The following is a 13,039-nucleotide window of genomic DNA, read 5'->3' as shown; positions in this document are numbered from 1 at the left end:
GCTGGATCAGCGGAAATTTGTCTTTTTTACCAGATGTGGATAAAATCTTTTGACACCCAACTATTTGGTCATTTGTGCATTAAATATGGCCTAATAGTTTATAAAATTGATTTCATACAATTTTGCAATAAATATATTGTTGGTCCTTCATAAAAAAACTCATTTGGGGCACCCGAAATAGGGAAAATGTTTTTTTTGCAAAAAAACTCATTTCCGACGACACCTTTTTAAAGATATTTATCTTATTCCATGTTGTTATTTTTTTTGAAAACTTGTTCAAATTTTGGTGACACAATGAGAAGGTTTTCCATTTTTTTGAATTTCTTAGATCATAAAGTAGCTTAAATGATTTTAACACTTTATTTTAAGTCAACTACAACCAATTTAGATGGTCATAAAATCGTACTGCATTCTGATTGGTCTGTGGACATATCACCCGGATCGTGCATCCGACGAGGATCCAACGGCTGTCCTCGACCCATCCACACCAACCCCGAAACCCTAGATATGTTCTCCGGGTAAATTTCCATCCAGCCCCCGCCTCCTTTCTTTCCCTCGCTAGCTCCACCGATCTAGATCCCTCCCCTCCTCCACTCCTCCCCCCGATACAGATCCTTCCGCCGCCGCCCCGTCCTCCCCTTCCTTTCGTCGCCCACCTCTCCCCTCGCCTCCGCCACCCACCTCTCCCCCTCCCACATCGCCGCTGCTGCCACACACTGCCAATCCCCTCACTCCACCACGCCTTCTTCCTGTCCCGATTGTCGGATGGGCATCGACACGGCCAGCGTCAAGATGTCCATGAACCCCTTCTGCGAGATTGCCATGGAGGAGGAGTTGCGGCTCCGTGAGGCCGGCGCCGCCTCCGAGGACATCGCCGCACAGTCAGTCCCGCGTAGGCCGCCGACATGCTCCGCACCACGCTCTCCATGGGTGCCGACCGCGCCGTCCACATCCTCCACAACCCCGGCCCCGCCCGCCCGCTCCCCCCGCTCGCCGTCGCCAAGATCCTCCATGCCCTCGTGCTCCAGGAGACCCCCGGGCTCCTCATCCTCGGCAAGCAGGTTCTCAGATCGGCCTTGATTTAGTCAGTTTTTTGCCTCATCTTTCATGGTGTCTGACTTGCTTTGCTTCCTGCCTGCGCGTGCAGAATGCTCCCTCCAGGTGAAGTCGCCCACCGCAGCCCCAGGGGATTCGTCTCCGAGGACGAGTTCCTCTCCATCCCGGAGTTCTCCACCAACCCGCTCTCCCAGGTTCGTCCCTCCCCCTCCCCCTCCGTCTCTCGTCACCGAGGCAGGCAATTTTGTGCTCCTGCTTGCTTTGTCCCCGTCGTGCCCACCTCCAGATGACTCACTAACTGACTATAGTACCAATGCGTGCCTCTTGTTTTTATGCGATGTCCTTGGATTACACACACATCACTTGCATCTACTACTGTTTTCCTAGTGGTATTGTTTACAGCTCTGTCCCCACTCAGCTTTTCCACTAATTAGGAAAAACTAATCAAGCATTATACCAATCACAGAACCAGTACGTAATCGATCGTCACAGGGAGTTTTACCATACATGTGGAACCTGAATATCTCTATGAAGCCAAGCACCTTCCACATCTTCTTGGAAAAAGCTCTGGCTATCTTTGATTGGGTACGAACGAAGTCATAGTTTTCAAAGAATGGTATAATGCATTTTGCCAAATATGTAACACTTATCATAGACCACAAAAATCTCCATATAGATCATTTCTACTGAAGATTTGCAGCCCGTTTTTCTTCCCCAGTAAAACTCGGTGTATCTGATTTGTACATATAGTGTAGTTTTTCCAGCAGAACACGACCTCCCTTGCAAATAACATAGCCTGTTGACTTTATTTACTTAGTTTGACTGTTTTAGTTATATTTAGGAGATTCAGCAGTGTCAACTATGGAGGTGAGACTGATTTTGAGCTTCCATTTCTTCTATTTGCAGAGGTTGCTACATATGGTTGATGGATTGAACTTCAAGGAATTTATTTCTTTTCTCTCTACCTTCAGCGCAAGGGCCAGCCTTCAGCAAAAGATTGAGTGTAATGCTCATCACGTTTCTTTTCCTCTTTTTGCTGTCTATCTTGAAAGGAGTGTATGTTGGTTTGGGTCTCTGTGATCCTTATGATGACTACTAATTTGCTGCTCCGGTGTTGATCTGGTTTGTGTTTCATTGAGCAGTGATATTTAAGGTGTATGGCATTGATGGCAAGGGGAAAGTATCCTTCAAGGACCTGGGAGAGGTTTCACGGGACCTAACAGGCTCATCCATGTCAGAGAAACAAAGAGAGGTTCTGATTTGATCCAATCCTATAGTTCATTGCATAGTACTACATTCACTTGCAAGTACACTTGCTAAATCAACAAGAACAAATGTGGCTCTTTCCTTGTTTCCTTTTCAGATAATTAGTACCCTGCCATCATAAACACATCAAGTGTGTATAACTTGTTTCCAAAGTGAAGGGAACCCTGACACTAAATTGTAGGTTTCTTCATTGCAGTAAATGTTCAGAGTAGCATGCTTCGCAGTGCAAATTCCTGTGTTGATATTTACTACTACATCTATTCGTAAATATAAGACTTTTATTTAAGAACAGAGGAGCATTAGCTAGGTGCATCTGAAAATGTTATTCCAATTTCCTCACAGAACCTGTACGCAATCAATCGGCATAGGGAGTTTTACCATGGTTGAACACATGTGGAACACATCAATACACCCACTGATTTTTTTCACTTGATACATGTGCTGCTCTTTTTCTATCTATGTATGCATCTATCTATTCCTACCAAGCAAATGGAAACAAACAGTGGAACACTACCTAATCTAGTCTTGTATAGTTTCAGGTGTATAAACTACAGACAGACTTGTATAGTTTCAGGTGTCCCCTCTTCATTCATTTCCTAATCTAGTGTATACAGACTTGTGTAGCTTGTATACTCTATTCTTTGCCAATACTCTATTTTTTCAGTGGAACATTAACTCTTGCTTGCACACCCTCTTATTTTTACTAATTGTATAGTTTGATTGATATATGCTCTCTATGTCTGTATGGAACCTAAACAAACATGCCATACAAGGAAATGGAAGGCTTGTGTAGTTTCAACTGTTCGTTGCCAATGATTAATCATCTTGTTTGTTTTTTGGCTGCATCTGACATACATTCTTATGCCTGTTTACTCCAGGTCAGGCTCACGTTTCCCCTCCTGCCCGCCGACGCACTGCTTGCAAACAGAAATGAAGCGTCAATGATATGAACCACAACAAAAATTGACAGAGCGCCATGGACCCCAGAAGGGACGCAGCTGCTGGCTCTGCGCCAAAGAGAGCCATGCATGCGCCATTGGTTTTGTCGTCCACCGCTCCTCCCCGTGTTACAGAGTACTTGCTTGTTGCTTCATTGAATTGCTTGGCTGGTGCTCGCAATTGCGTGGTTTGGTTTCGTTTGACTTAGCACTGAATCCCTCAATTTACCATTTAGTGAACAATCCTCTCATGGTATTTGTCTACACTAGATTACTCCTACTGTGATGATGATGTGTCTGATGATAGACACCTTGCAACTAGCCACACATGTACTGATAGTTTATTGTGATTATTACTGTACCATGAGTCATTCAACACTTGAAGGCACTGAACTACTATTCTGTATTTTATAATATGTTCCTGTTATGCATGACATAGGCTTGATGAAATCTTAGTCTTTTAATCACAATAACATGGCAGTAACATGTTATCACCCTGGATGAAGAAAATCATATGTAATGAGTTCTTTAATGTTAAATTACCTCAATTGTCAAGCACTGTTTGTTTTTGTATACATTTGCTGCTATCAATCGACTACAGTAGTCATTTGGATGCTTGGGACTTGCATATATTCTACTGCACTTGAAACATCAAGACGTATTTTTCCTTGTTTTGGGAACAATTGGTGAACTTCACATTCCTGAATATATGCATTACTATTCGGTATAGGTCTAGGCTACTCTTCGTATTTTACAACTCCTTATCATGCCCCTCTAATATTTCTATAGGTGGCCATGAACTCAATAAATCATCAGGAAATGCCTTTGCTGCAGCTCACCTATGGCCTTGTTTGTCCTGCAGGTTAGTGAGCAACATTAGGAGGAGGAGCTCAAGCAGGACACCATGATGCACCACTGCAACAGCAGGTAGCACGTCCATCTCCCTCTCCCTATGCTGCCAATCCTTTTTGTTTCTTTAAAACTAGGTCCAATCAGCACACAAATTGACTGTTTATTCTATCAAAAATCAGTTTACAACTCTACAGAATTGTGTTGATGTTCATCAGTAGAGAGAGGGAGAGAAAAAAAAGATTCAATGGTTGATGTTTGTCAGCTAGTTAAACGGCTTGCTTTCTACTAATGGTCCATTAGGTAGAGTAGATATGCACCTGGTGGTGGTCATGGCCTTGCTGCTTCATCAGTTTTTTTCCTTTGGGCCATTAGCTAGCTATGCTATGCATGTGGTGGTTAATTTGTAAGAAAGTTCTGTACTTGTTTTTCATTTCCTTGCACTAGCCAAATTCATCCTTTTTTAATACTAGCACTAGCACATCATCAACGTACTAATACTTGTTAGATTTTGAGTATACCACTGCTGGTAAAACAACAACAACAACCAAGTTGCTGCACTCAATTAAATTAGCCTACTTCCTAATCTATTAATTGTTTCTCTTCCACTGTTTCGGTATCTCTTGGTTTGTAATGGTACAACAATATGTTGAATACACATCATGATATATACTTGATGAATATGCCTGCTACATCTCAACTTGTGTATCTGTTTCAGTATCTCTTCCACTTTGTATCTGTTTTCTTGTCTGAATGGGTATCTCATTTTAACTAGTTGAAGAACAAAAAGCATGGTACTAGCAAGATCAATTTGTGTTATCATTCATCTGTTGTAACACCAAGTTTGGTCTATTAACATGGCGTTGATTTTGTGCTGCAGATTTGGAAGCTGGGAATCTGGGGAATCTGGGGAATGTGAAGTTGAAGAGAGCTGGAGTATATAGACTGTGATTACCATTCTATTGTGTTATATTATGATGTAACATGATGATTCTGCTATTTTGTCTTTGTTGTATGATGTATCAAACTGATTCTGGCTGTTATGTGAAGTACTACGTGTGTTCCCTAACTGTTCCCATTTGAATGTTGGTGATTTATTTACTAGCAAATTGAAATTTAAAGAAAATGACCTTGACAATTGGGACCCACTTACTAGAAGAACCTGACAATTGGGACCATCTGAATAGTGGGCCCATCTTAAAAAAGAAGTACTTGAACTGCTCAGCCAAAATGGCCATGGTCCAAAAATAAAAAGGCTACGATGTTGGGCTTGGCCCGTGAAGCTAACAAAAATTGACAGAAAAAATACACTAAATTGGTTGAACTAATGGGCTCGGTCCATATAAACACCCAATTGGATCGGGCCGATTCTAATTTTTGACATTTTTAATCTGTCACAATTTTTCGACGTCAGATTGCCACGTCGGATCCGACGTGGCCTGGGTAGACAGCCAGTGACCAAAACAAAAGGTCATGGGTTCAACGACCTTCTGTTTTGGTTGTAAACGTCTACGACCTTCTCACAAAGAAGGTCACTATAGTCAGTTTACGACCGCCAGCTTTTGACCTTCTGTTTTTGGTCACAAAAAGGACGCAAATGAAAAACTATGACCTTTCAGTGACCAATAGTGGTGGTCACAAGTTGACATATTTCTTGTAGTGGGTGATACAAGCCTCGCGAAGATAGGAGTTAACCTGGTCAGTTGTTCCTGTGGGAAATGGAGTTCCATAACGCTGATGATCCACAAACCGCTTCCGCCATCAACCACTAGCAACCTTATGTTGTACTCATAGGCCAGAATGGTCTTGTACTACATATTATGTATTTTTGCTTGGAGTTTCTGTATCAAGTTGGTGCCTCATCAGCTAACAGTAATCCTGGGGCTGGTGAGCACAAAGGCCATTTTCTGGGAAATTAATACCCGGAAAACTGGTCATGATAATGCCACGTGTCGGTCACCCTTGACGAAAGCACTTCTGTGACGCACGATTTATCGTCATGGAAGTGGACACTTCCGTGATGATAATGTTGGTAATGTCATGGAACACTTCTACGATAGCATAGGTATGACTATCTTGATTCTGTCATAAATTTTTCATGGATGTACATGCATGACAAAAAACGCGACCTACTGTGACAAACACGTATCATCACGGAAGTGTATTTTTTTGTAGTGTATGAGTAATTGTGAGACCAGGTGTTATTGTGAGTATGGTTAGTTCATAATACTTGTTGAAACTTGAATGTTGGCTTTACATGTTTACAACAACAAGAGCAAACCGAGTTTGTAAATGTTTTTCTTTATCATGTTCAGTTTATCAACTGAATTGCTTGAGGACAAGCAAAGGTTTAAGATTGGGGGAGTTGATACGTCTCCAACATATCTACTTTTCCAAACACTTTTGCCCTTGTTTTGGACTCTAACTTGCATGATTTGAATGAAACTAACCCGTACTGACGCTGTTTTCAGTAGAATTACCATGATGTTGTTTCATGTGTAGAAAACAAAAGTTCGCGGAATGACCTGAAAATCCTCAGAGACAAGTTTTAGAAAATATAAAAAATACTGGCAAAAGATGAAGACCAGGGGGCCCACACCCTGTCCACGAAGGTGGGGGGTGCGCCCACCCCCACTGGGCGCGCACCCTGTCTTGTGGGCCCCCTGCTGCTCCGCCGACCTCAACTCCAACTCCATATATTCCGTCTCTCGGAGAGAAAAAATCAGAGAGGAAGTTTCATCGCGTTTTACGATACGGAGCCGCCGCCAAGCCCTAATCTCTCTCGGGAGGGATGATCTGGAGTCCGTTCGGGGCTCCGCAGAGGGGGATTCGTCGCCATCGTCATCATCAACCATCATCCATCACCAATTTCATGATGCTCACCACCGTGCGTGAGTAATTCCATCGTAGGCTTGCTGGACGGTGATGGGTTGGATGAGATTTACCATGTAATCAATTTAGTTTTGTTAGGGTTTGATCCCTAGTATCCACTATGTTCTGAGATTGATGTTGCTATGAATTTGCTATGCTTAATGTTTGTCACTAGGGCCCGAGTGTCATGATTTCAGATCTGAACCTATTATGTTTTCATCAATATATGTGTGTTCTTGATCCTATCTTGCAAGTCTATAGTCACCCATTATGTGTTATGATCCGACAACCCCGAAGTGACTATAATCGGGATACTTCTCGGTGATGACCGTAGTTTGAGGAGTTCATGTATTTACTATATGTTAATGCTTTTGTCCGGTTCTCTATTAAAAGGAGGCCTTAATATCCCTTAGTTTCCACTAGGACCCCGCTGCCACAGGAGGGTAGGACAAAAGATGTCAAGCAAGTTCTTTTCCATAAGCACATATGACTATATTCGGAATACATGCCTACATTACATTGATGAATTGGAGCTAGTTCTGTGTCACCCAATGTTATAGCTATTACATGAGGAATCGCATCCGACATAATTATCCATCACTGATCCATTGCCTACGAGCTTTTCATATATTGCGCTTCGCTTATTTACTTTTCCGTTGCTATTGTTACAATCACTACAAAACCCAGAAATATTACTTTTGCCATCTTTACCTTTTACCACTGTTACGATTACTATCATACTACTTTGCTACTAAATACCTTGCTGCAGATACTAAGTTATCCAGGTGTGGTTGAATTGACAACTCAACTACTAATACTCAAGAATATTCTTTGGCTCCCCTTGTGTCGAATCAATAAATTTGGGTTGAATACTCTACCCTCGAAAGCTGTTGTGATCCCCTACACTAGTGGTTTATCACGGGCCTCCCCGTCGTTCCTTGTCGCCTGCCGCCCATGCCGCCACCGGCCCGGCGGGGAACGAGCAGCAGGCGTTGTCGCTGCATCCTTCGGTGTGGCGGGAAGGCCGCACCACCACCCCGTCGCTGACTTGAGGCGGTTCGTCGTCACACGCCCGTCACGCTCCCGCGGATGTGCACGCCGCGCTGCTCCTGGCGCGTGAGCTCCTGCACTACCGTCCCGTCGGCGACCTCTACGAAGAATGGCTCGCTCGCATCACCGAGCTCGTCAGCTCCGCAGGGGGCTCTCCTGCGCCGTCCCTCTTGCTGCCTCGCCCTCCGTCCTGCATGGGTAATGCAGCTCCGGAGGTGCCTCCCCTGCCTCCTCCCCAAGAAGGTGCCCTGGCTCCAAGGCGCGTGGCCCCTGGACGAGACCCACCGTGTCCGGTGCCTGCGCGACAAGAAAAGAGCTATCAAGAAATCCCACGCGCCCAAGAAGGCGCTCGCGTGCTCCCTACACCGGTGCGCCATGGTCGCATTCCTGCACCAGTGCGTCAAGATCCCGCGCTGCCCCTGGCGGCGGCGTGCGGGGCCCCCAGTTTCAAGCCCCGTGTCAGCAAAGGGCTCCAGTGGCCACTGCGGGCTGCCGCGCCTTCACCACCGAATTGTGCAGCGTAGCCTGGTCGGGCAAGTTCAAGCCGGATCTGCCTCCTCGCTACGACGCCACCGCCGACCCTGTGGAGTTCCTGCAGTTCTATGAGCTAAGCATCAAAGTAGCTAACAGAGACGAAAAAGTCATGGCGAATTGGTTCCCCATGGCGCTCAAGGATGGTTCCCACACCTGGCACCTTAACCTGCCTCCCAGCACGATCTCCTCTTGGGACGAGATGCGCACCCGCTTCATCGCCAACTTCGAGGGCACTCGCGATCATCCCCTAGTCATGACCGATTTGTGCCGCATCAAGCAGCAACCAGGAGAGACCCTGCAGAAGTACATCCAGCGCTTCAACAATGCTCGCCTCAAGATTCCCAAGGTGACTGAGGAGGCCATCATCTCTGCCTTCTCTGATGGTGTCCGTGACATCAAGATGAAGGAGGAACTGGAGATCCACAGAGATTTGTGCATGTCTCTAGAGCTATTCAACTTGGCGACCAAGTGCGCAAGGGCTGAAGAGGGACGCCTCTCCCTCCTCGAGCTCCCAGCCGCTGATCCTGAAGAGAAGAAAGCCAAGGCCAAGGACGTGAAGCACAAAGGAGCAGTTGTGCTCACAGCAGAGCTAGAGACGAAGCGTGGCAGGGACCAGCCGGAGTCGTACAAGGGCAGTCGGTACTGCGTGTACCACGACCTCCACACTCACAACACCAACGAAGGCCAAGAGCTCAGGGTCGTGCGAGAAGGACGTGTCGGCCGGCGCCCAGAGCGCAGCGATCGGGGCTATGGCCGAGGAGGAGGAGGAAGAGGTGGAGGACGATGGGAAGACCGTGGCCCTTGCCAAGGGTGGTGTGACCAGCCTCGTGAGGACCGCTGGCAGGACCAGCCTCGCGAGGGGGCTTGGAGGGATCCGCCTCGTGAGGATCGCCTGCAAGGCAATGCAGGCCTTCCTCCTCTGCCACCACCACCAAGAAGGAATGAGGACCCTCATCAGGACGAGGGGGCTGGGGGCTTCCAGGAGCCGCGTGCTATCGCTTGCATCTTGGGAGGTTCCTAGGCCCCGACTTCTCAACGCATCTTCAAGCAGTTCACTCGCGAGGTGAATGCAGTCCTCCCAAAGCTATGTGCCACACGCCCTCTCAGGTGATCCACGTGTGCCATCACGTTCAGCTTAGCGGATCATCTCAAGTGTGCAGCGACAGCCGGTATCCTCCCAATGCTATGTTCCCCAGTCATCAGCAATGTTCAGGTTACCAGGACCCTCATCAATGGCGGTGCAGGACTCAACGTTCTGTCCATCGAGATGTTCAACAATCTCCATGTGTCGTATGATCAGCTTCAGCCAACCAAACCTTTCTCAGGAGTCACTGATGTTTCCACCACCCCAATAGGGCAGGTCTGCCTCCCTGTCACCTTCGGGCAGCGCAAGAACTACCGCACTGAGCTCATCGACTTCGACGTCGCCCACATTCGCCTGCCGTACAATGCCATCCTCGGGTATCCAGCCCAGACCAAGTTCATGGCTGTAACTCACCATAGATACAATGTCCTCAAGATGCCGGGGAGCGGTGGAGTCATCACAGTCCCCTGTGAAGAGAAGGATGCAATGTGCTCTCTCGAGCGTGCCTTCCAAGCTACTTCAGTCGAGGACCGAGATGGCAAGAGTGAGAACCTTCCTGAGGCAGCTCCCAAGCAGAAGACATCACCTGGCTCATGGCCTCGGGAGGCCGGCACCTCCGGTGGCAATGTGCCGAGAACCGCGCCCGTCCAAGGGGCGCCTCCCTCTGTCGCATAGGAAGGCGCGCCCGGCGCCCTCCTTGAGCAAGGCTGGGGGACTCTATCCTAGAGGGCCACAGACTTTGCCAAGATCAAGAGGGAGGCACTCGGGCACCACTTGGAGGCGTGCTTCACGGCACGTTTCCCGCAGGAAGGCATGAGGCGAGGAGGGCGCAACCCTCAGGAGTTCATCACTAAGGTCACTCAGGAGCTGCAGGAATCAAGAGTCATGCGCGGAAGCCGCCTCCTACCCGCCGTAGCACCCCATCCAGGCAAGGATGGCGGGCTGCGCGTCTGCATTGATGTACCAGGGCTACACCGAGCCGCATCTCAGGAGTGCCTCTGGCCTTCGCGCGTGGGATGTTGCGAGGGTCCACCTCACAACTATGTTCGCATGCCTCTCGGCCTGCCGAACGCGGCCGCTTCTCATCAGCACCTGGTACGAAGCATTCTGGAAGCTCAGGAGGCCAGGCACTACGTGGTCCTGGCAGAGATGGAGATGGTCCTCGAGGAGCCGCCCGGACCCCTGGAGCCTCCCGAGGCTCAGGGCCCCGAGGACTCATGAGGATTGGCTTCTTCACCGCGCGTCGTCTGCTACTCAAACATCCCTTCGTCTGCAATGGTATCAGGTGACATCTTTCAAGTTCCATCTCAGCTAGGAGCACCCCCGGGGCTGCATCATTCCCAGGTCGCGTGGGTCTGTCCTTGCGGCATGTATCTCTTTTTCTTATGCCTTTAGTTTACCTTGCTGGGGGCACCCCTCGGGATGCATCATGCCCAAGCCGCTCGGGCCTGACCCAGTGGTGTGTATCTTTCTCACATCTATCTAAGTTGGTTTGCTCTTTCATGCTCAACCTGCTATGATTATCGTTCGCTGCCTACCACATGCCCCTTTTTTCCTCATGCAAATAGCTTGCACGTTAAAGGGGGGGCCTGAGCATCGCGACTCAGGGGCTCTTACTGGCTCTCTAGCCCTCACCTCCTGGCCTTGTCCACAACAGCGCGACCTGGCATACCAGAGGCGGCTGAGCTCGCTCGAGGGCCGGGACGTGAGGACGTAGAGCGTCTGCATCTAACCATCTTGCACGAACATACCACCAACAAAGGCCGAGAGTCAAGCGCAACCCGCCTTGAGGTAGGGAACCGTGAGTCTCGTGCTGGCTCACGGGTGCCCAGATACACCTCGTCTAGCCCTACTATGCCAGCCACGTGTGAGGGCGGGACTGTACATGCCCCGAGTTCTCCTCCCGGAGGGGGGCCCCTCCCACGTACCAGTGGAAGCACCATGCTCCGTGATGGCCGATGACACTGCCGAGGAGCGGCTATGCCTGTACACATACGGAAGCACTATGCTCCGCACTGGTGATAAACAACTGGGGACGGCCCACGACTGTATCAACCTCAGGGAGCCCAGAGCTTAGTGTTTGGCCTCATTGCAACGCCTCCCCTCGGGAGAGCCGCGCGAGGGGGCTGGACACGGGGGCTGCATCCGGGCCTCGCCCGAGCACACGCCACCCAGCCAGGTCCCTCGGACCTGGTCGTCGCGCGCCCCTCCCCGAGCGGAGCCAAGGTACGAAGACTGTTCAAGTGTCAAGAGGGACTCATGAGCATCGCGACTCAGGAGCCTAACTGGTCACGTAGCCCCTCACCCCTTAGTTCCGAAAGGCTAACGGTGGTTGAGATATGAGTAGGGCTGGGCCCTGCCGACGTAGAATGACAAATCCACCCCTACACCCCTCCCTATTTGTTGTTTGCGCGTCAAGGGGGACTCCTGAGCATTGCGACTGAGGAGCCTAACTTGCCACATAGCCCCTCACTCCTTAGTCCCATCCTGGTGATCCGGTCGGGGCTAATGGCGGCTGAGGTATGCGCAGGGCCGGGCCCTGCCGACGTAGAACACAAAGCAAATAGGAAGGAAAACCGCAAAATCCTGGAAATTCAGAAGCAAATATTACAGAACATAAATTGTTCTTACAATGCCAAACACAAGTTTAAACGCCTCCACGAGGCACGATGCATGTTGCAGGAGTTGGAGCAGGATAGAAGCCGCGAGGAGATCACCCTTGGGCAGCACCGCCACTCGTGGTAGTGTTGCGCTTGTCAGCTCCACCCCCCGAAGCCGCGGAGCCGGCAACACCTCCCTTGGCGCGGTGCTGAAGGCGCAGAACTTCGCCAGCAAGGCCTCCGCTCGGCCCTCCACAGCCTCAGCAGCAGCGGCGTCAAGCTCGCCACTCACAGGCTCCAGCAGACCATCGAGGTCGGCATTGGGGTCGCGAAGGTAGACATGGCTGAGGACGCGCGTCAGCTCTGTAGAAGAAAGGACGCGAGCTTTCGCCTCGGACATGGGGTCGATGCCGTCCACGACATCCTCAAGCGCCTGGACCAAGAAGGGAAGCAGCTCGGCGGGGCCGTCGTCGGCGCCAGCCAGTGGCTTCTCCAAGCCGCCGTCGTAGAGCGTCTTCAGCGATGTGCGAGCCCCCTCCTGCAGTTTCGCAAAGGCCACCCGGTCCTCAGCCAGGACCTTCGCCTTGGCGTCCAGATCGACCTTCTCCGCCTTCAGCGCTTGCTCCAGTGTCTCCAGCCGGCCGCGATCAGCTGAGAGCTCGGCGTCGCGGTCCCTGAAGACAGCCTCCCGAGCCTTCATCTCCTACTCCTTCTCCTGGTGGTCGCGGGCCTCCTTGGCAAGCTCATCACGCAGGCCTTGCAGCTCATCCTCTAGCGCCTTGCAGTGGCCC

The 13,039-nt window shown here is 49.6% G+C and overlaps 1 protein-coding gene across 3 annotated transcripts; it reads left to right on the top strand.

The window, feature by feature from the left end:
* Positions 1-558: 558 nt before the first annotated feature.
* On the top strand, positions 559-5,180 carry LOC123095179 (uncharacterized). Of its 3 annotated transcripts, XR_006446117.1 has the most exons (7): positions 560-1,061; positions 1,148-1,250; positions 1,963-2,059; positions 2,199-2,308; positions 3,201-3,396; positions 4,123-4,187; positions 4,990-5,180. XR_006446117.1 is itself a non-coding variant. In XM_044516986.1 (5 exons), the coding sequence occupies exons 1-5, from the start codon at positions 766-768 to the stop codon at positions 3,270-3,272; spliced, it is 678 nt and encodes a 225-aa protein (XP_044372921.1). In that variant the 5' UTR covers positions 560-765; the 3' UTR covers positions 3,273-3,710. The 3 variants fall into 3 exon arrangements, 1 of the variants encoding a protein (XP_044372921.1); XR_006446116.1 differs by lacking the exons at positions 4,123-4,187; positions 4,990-5,180 and adding an exon at positions 2,420-2,896 and having other exon boundaries at positions 559-1,061; positions 3,201-3,710; XM_044516986.1 differs by lacking the exons at positions 4,123-4,187; positions 4,990-5,180 and having other exon boundaries at positions 3,201-3,710.
* The last annotated feature ends 7,859 nt before the right edge of the window (positions 5,181-13,039 follow it).

Source organism: Triticum aestivum, chromosome 4B (assembly GCF_018294505.1).
Source record: "Triticum aestivum cultivar Chinese Spring chromosome 4B, IWGSC CS RefSeq v2.1, whole genome shotgun sequence".
Taxonomy (NCBI): Eukaryota; Viridiplantae; Streptophyta; class Magnoliopsida; order Poales; family Poaceae; genus Triticum; species Triticum aestivum.
Note: the sequence above shows the minus strand (reverse complement) of the source record. Positions and strands in the feature narration are given on the sequence as shown.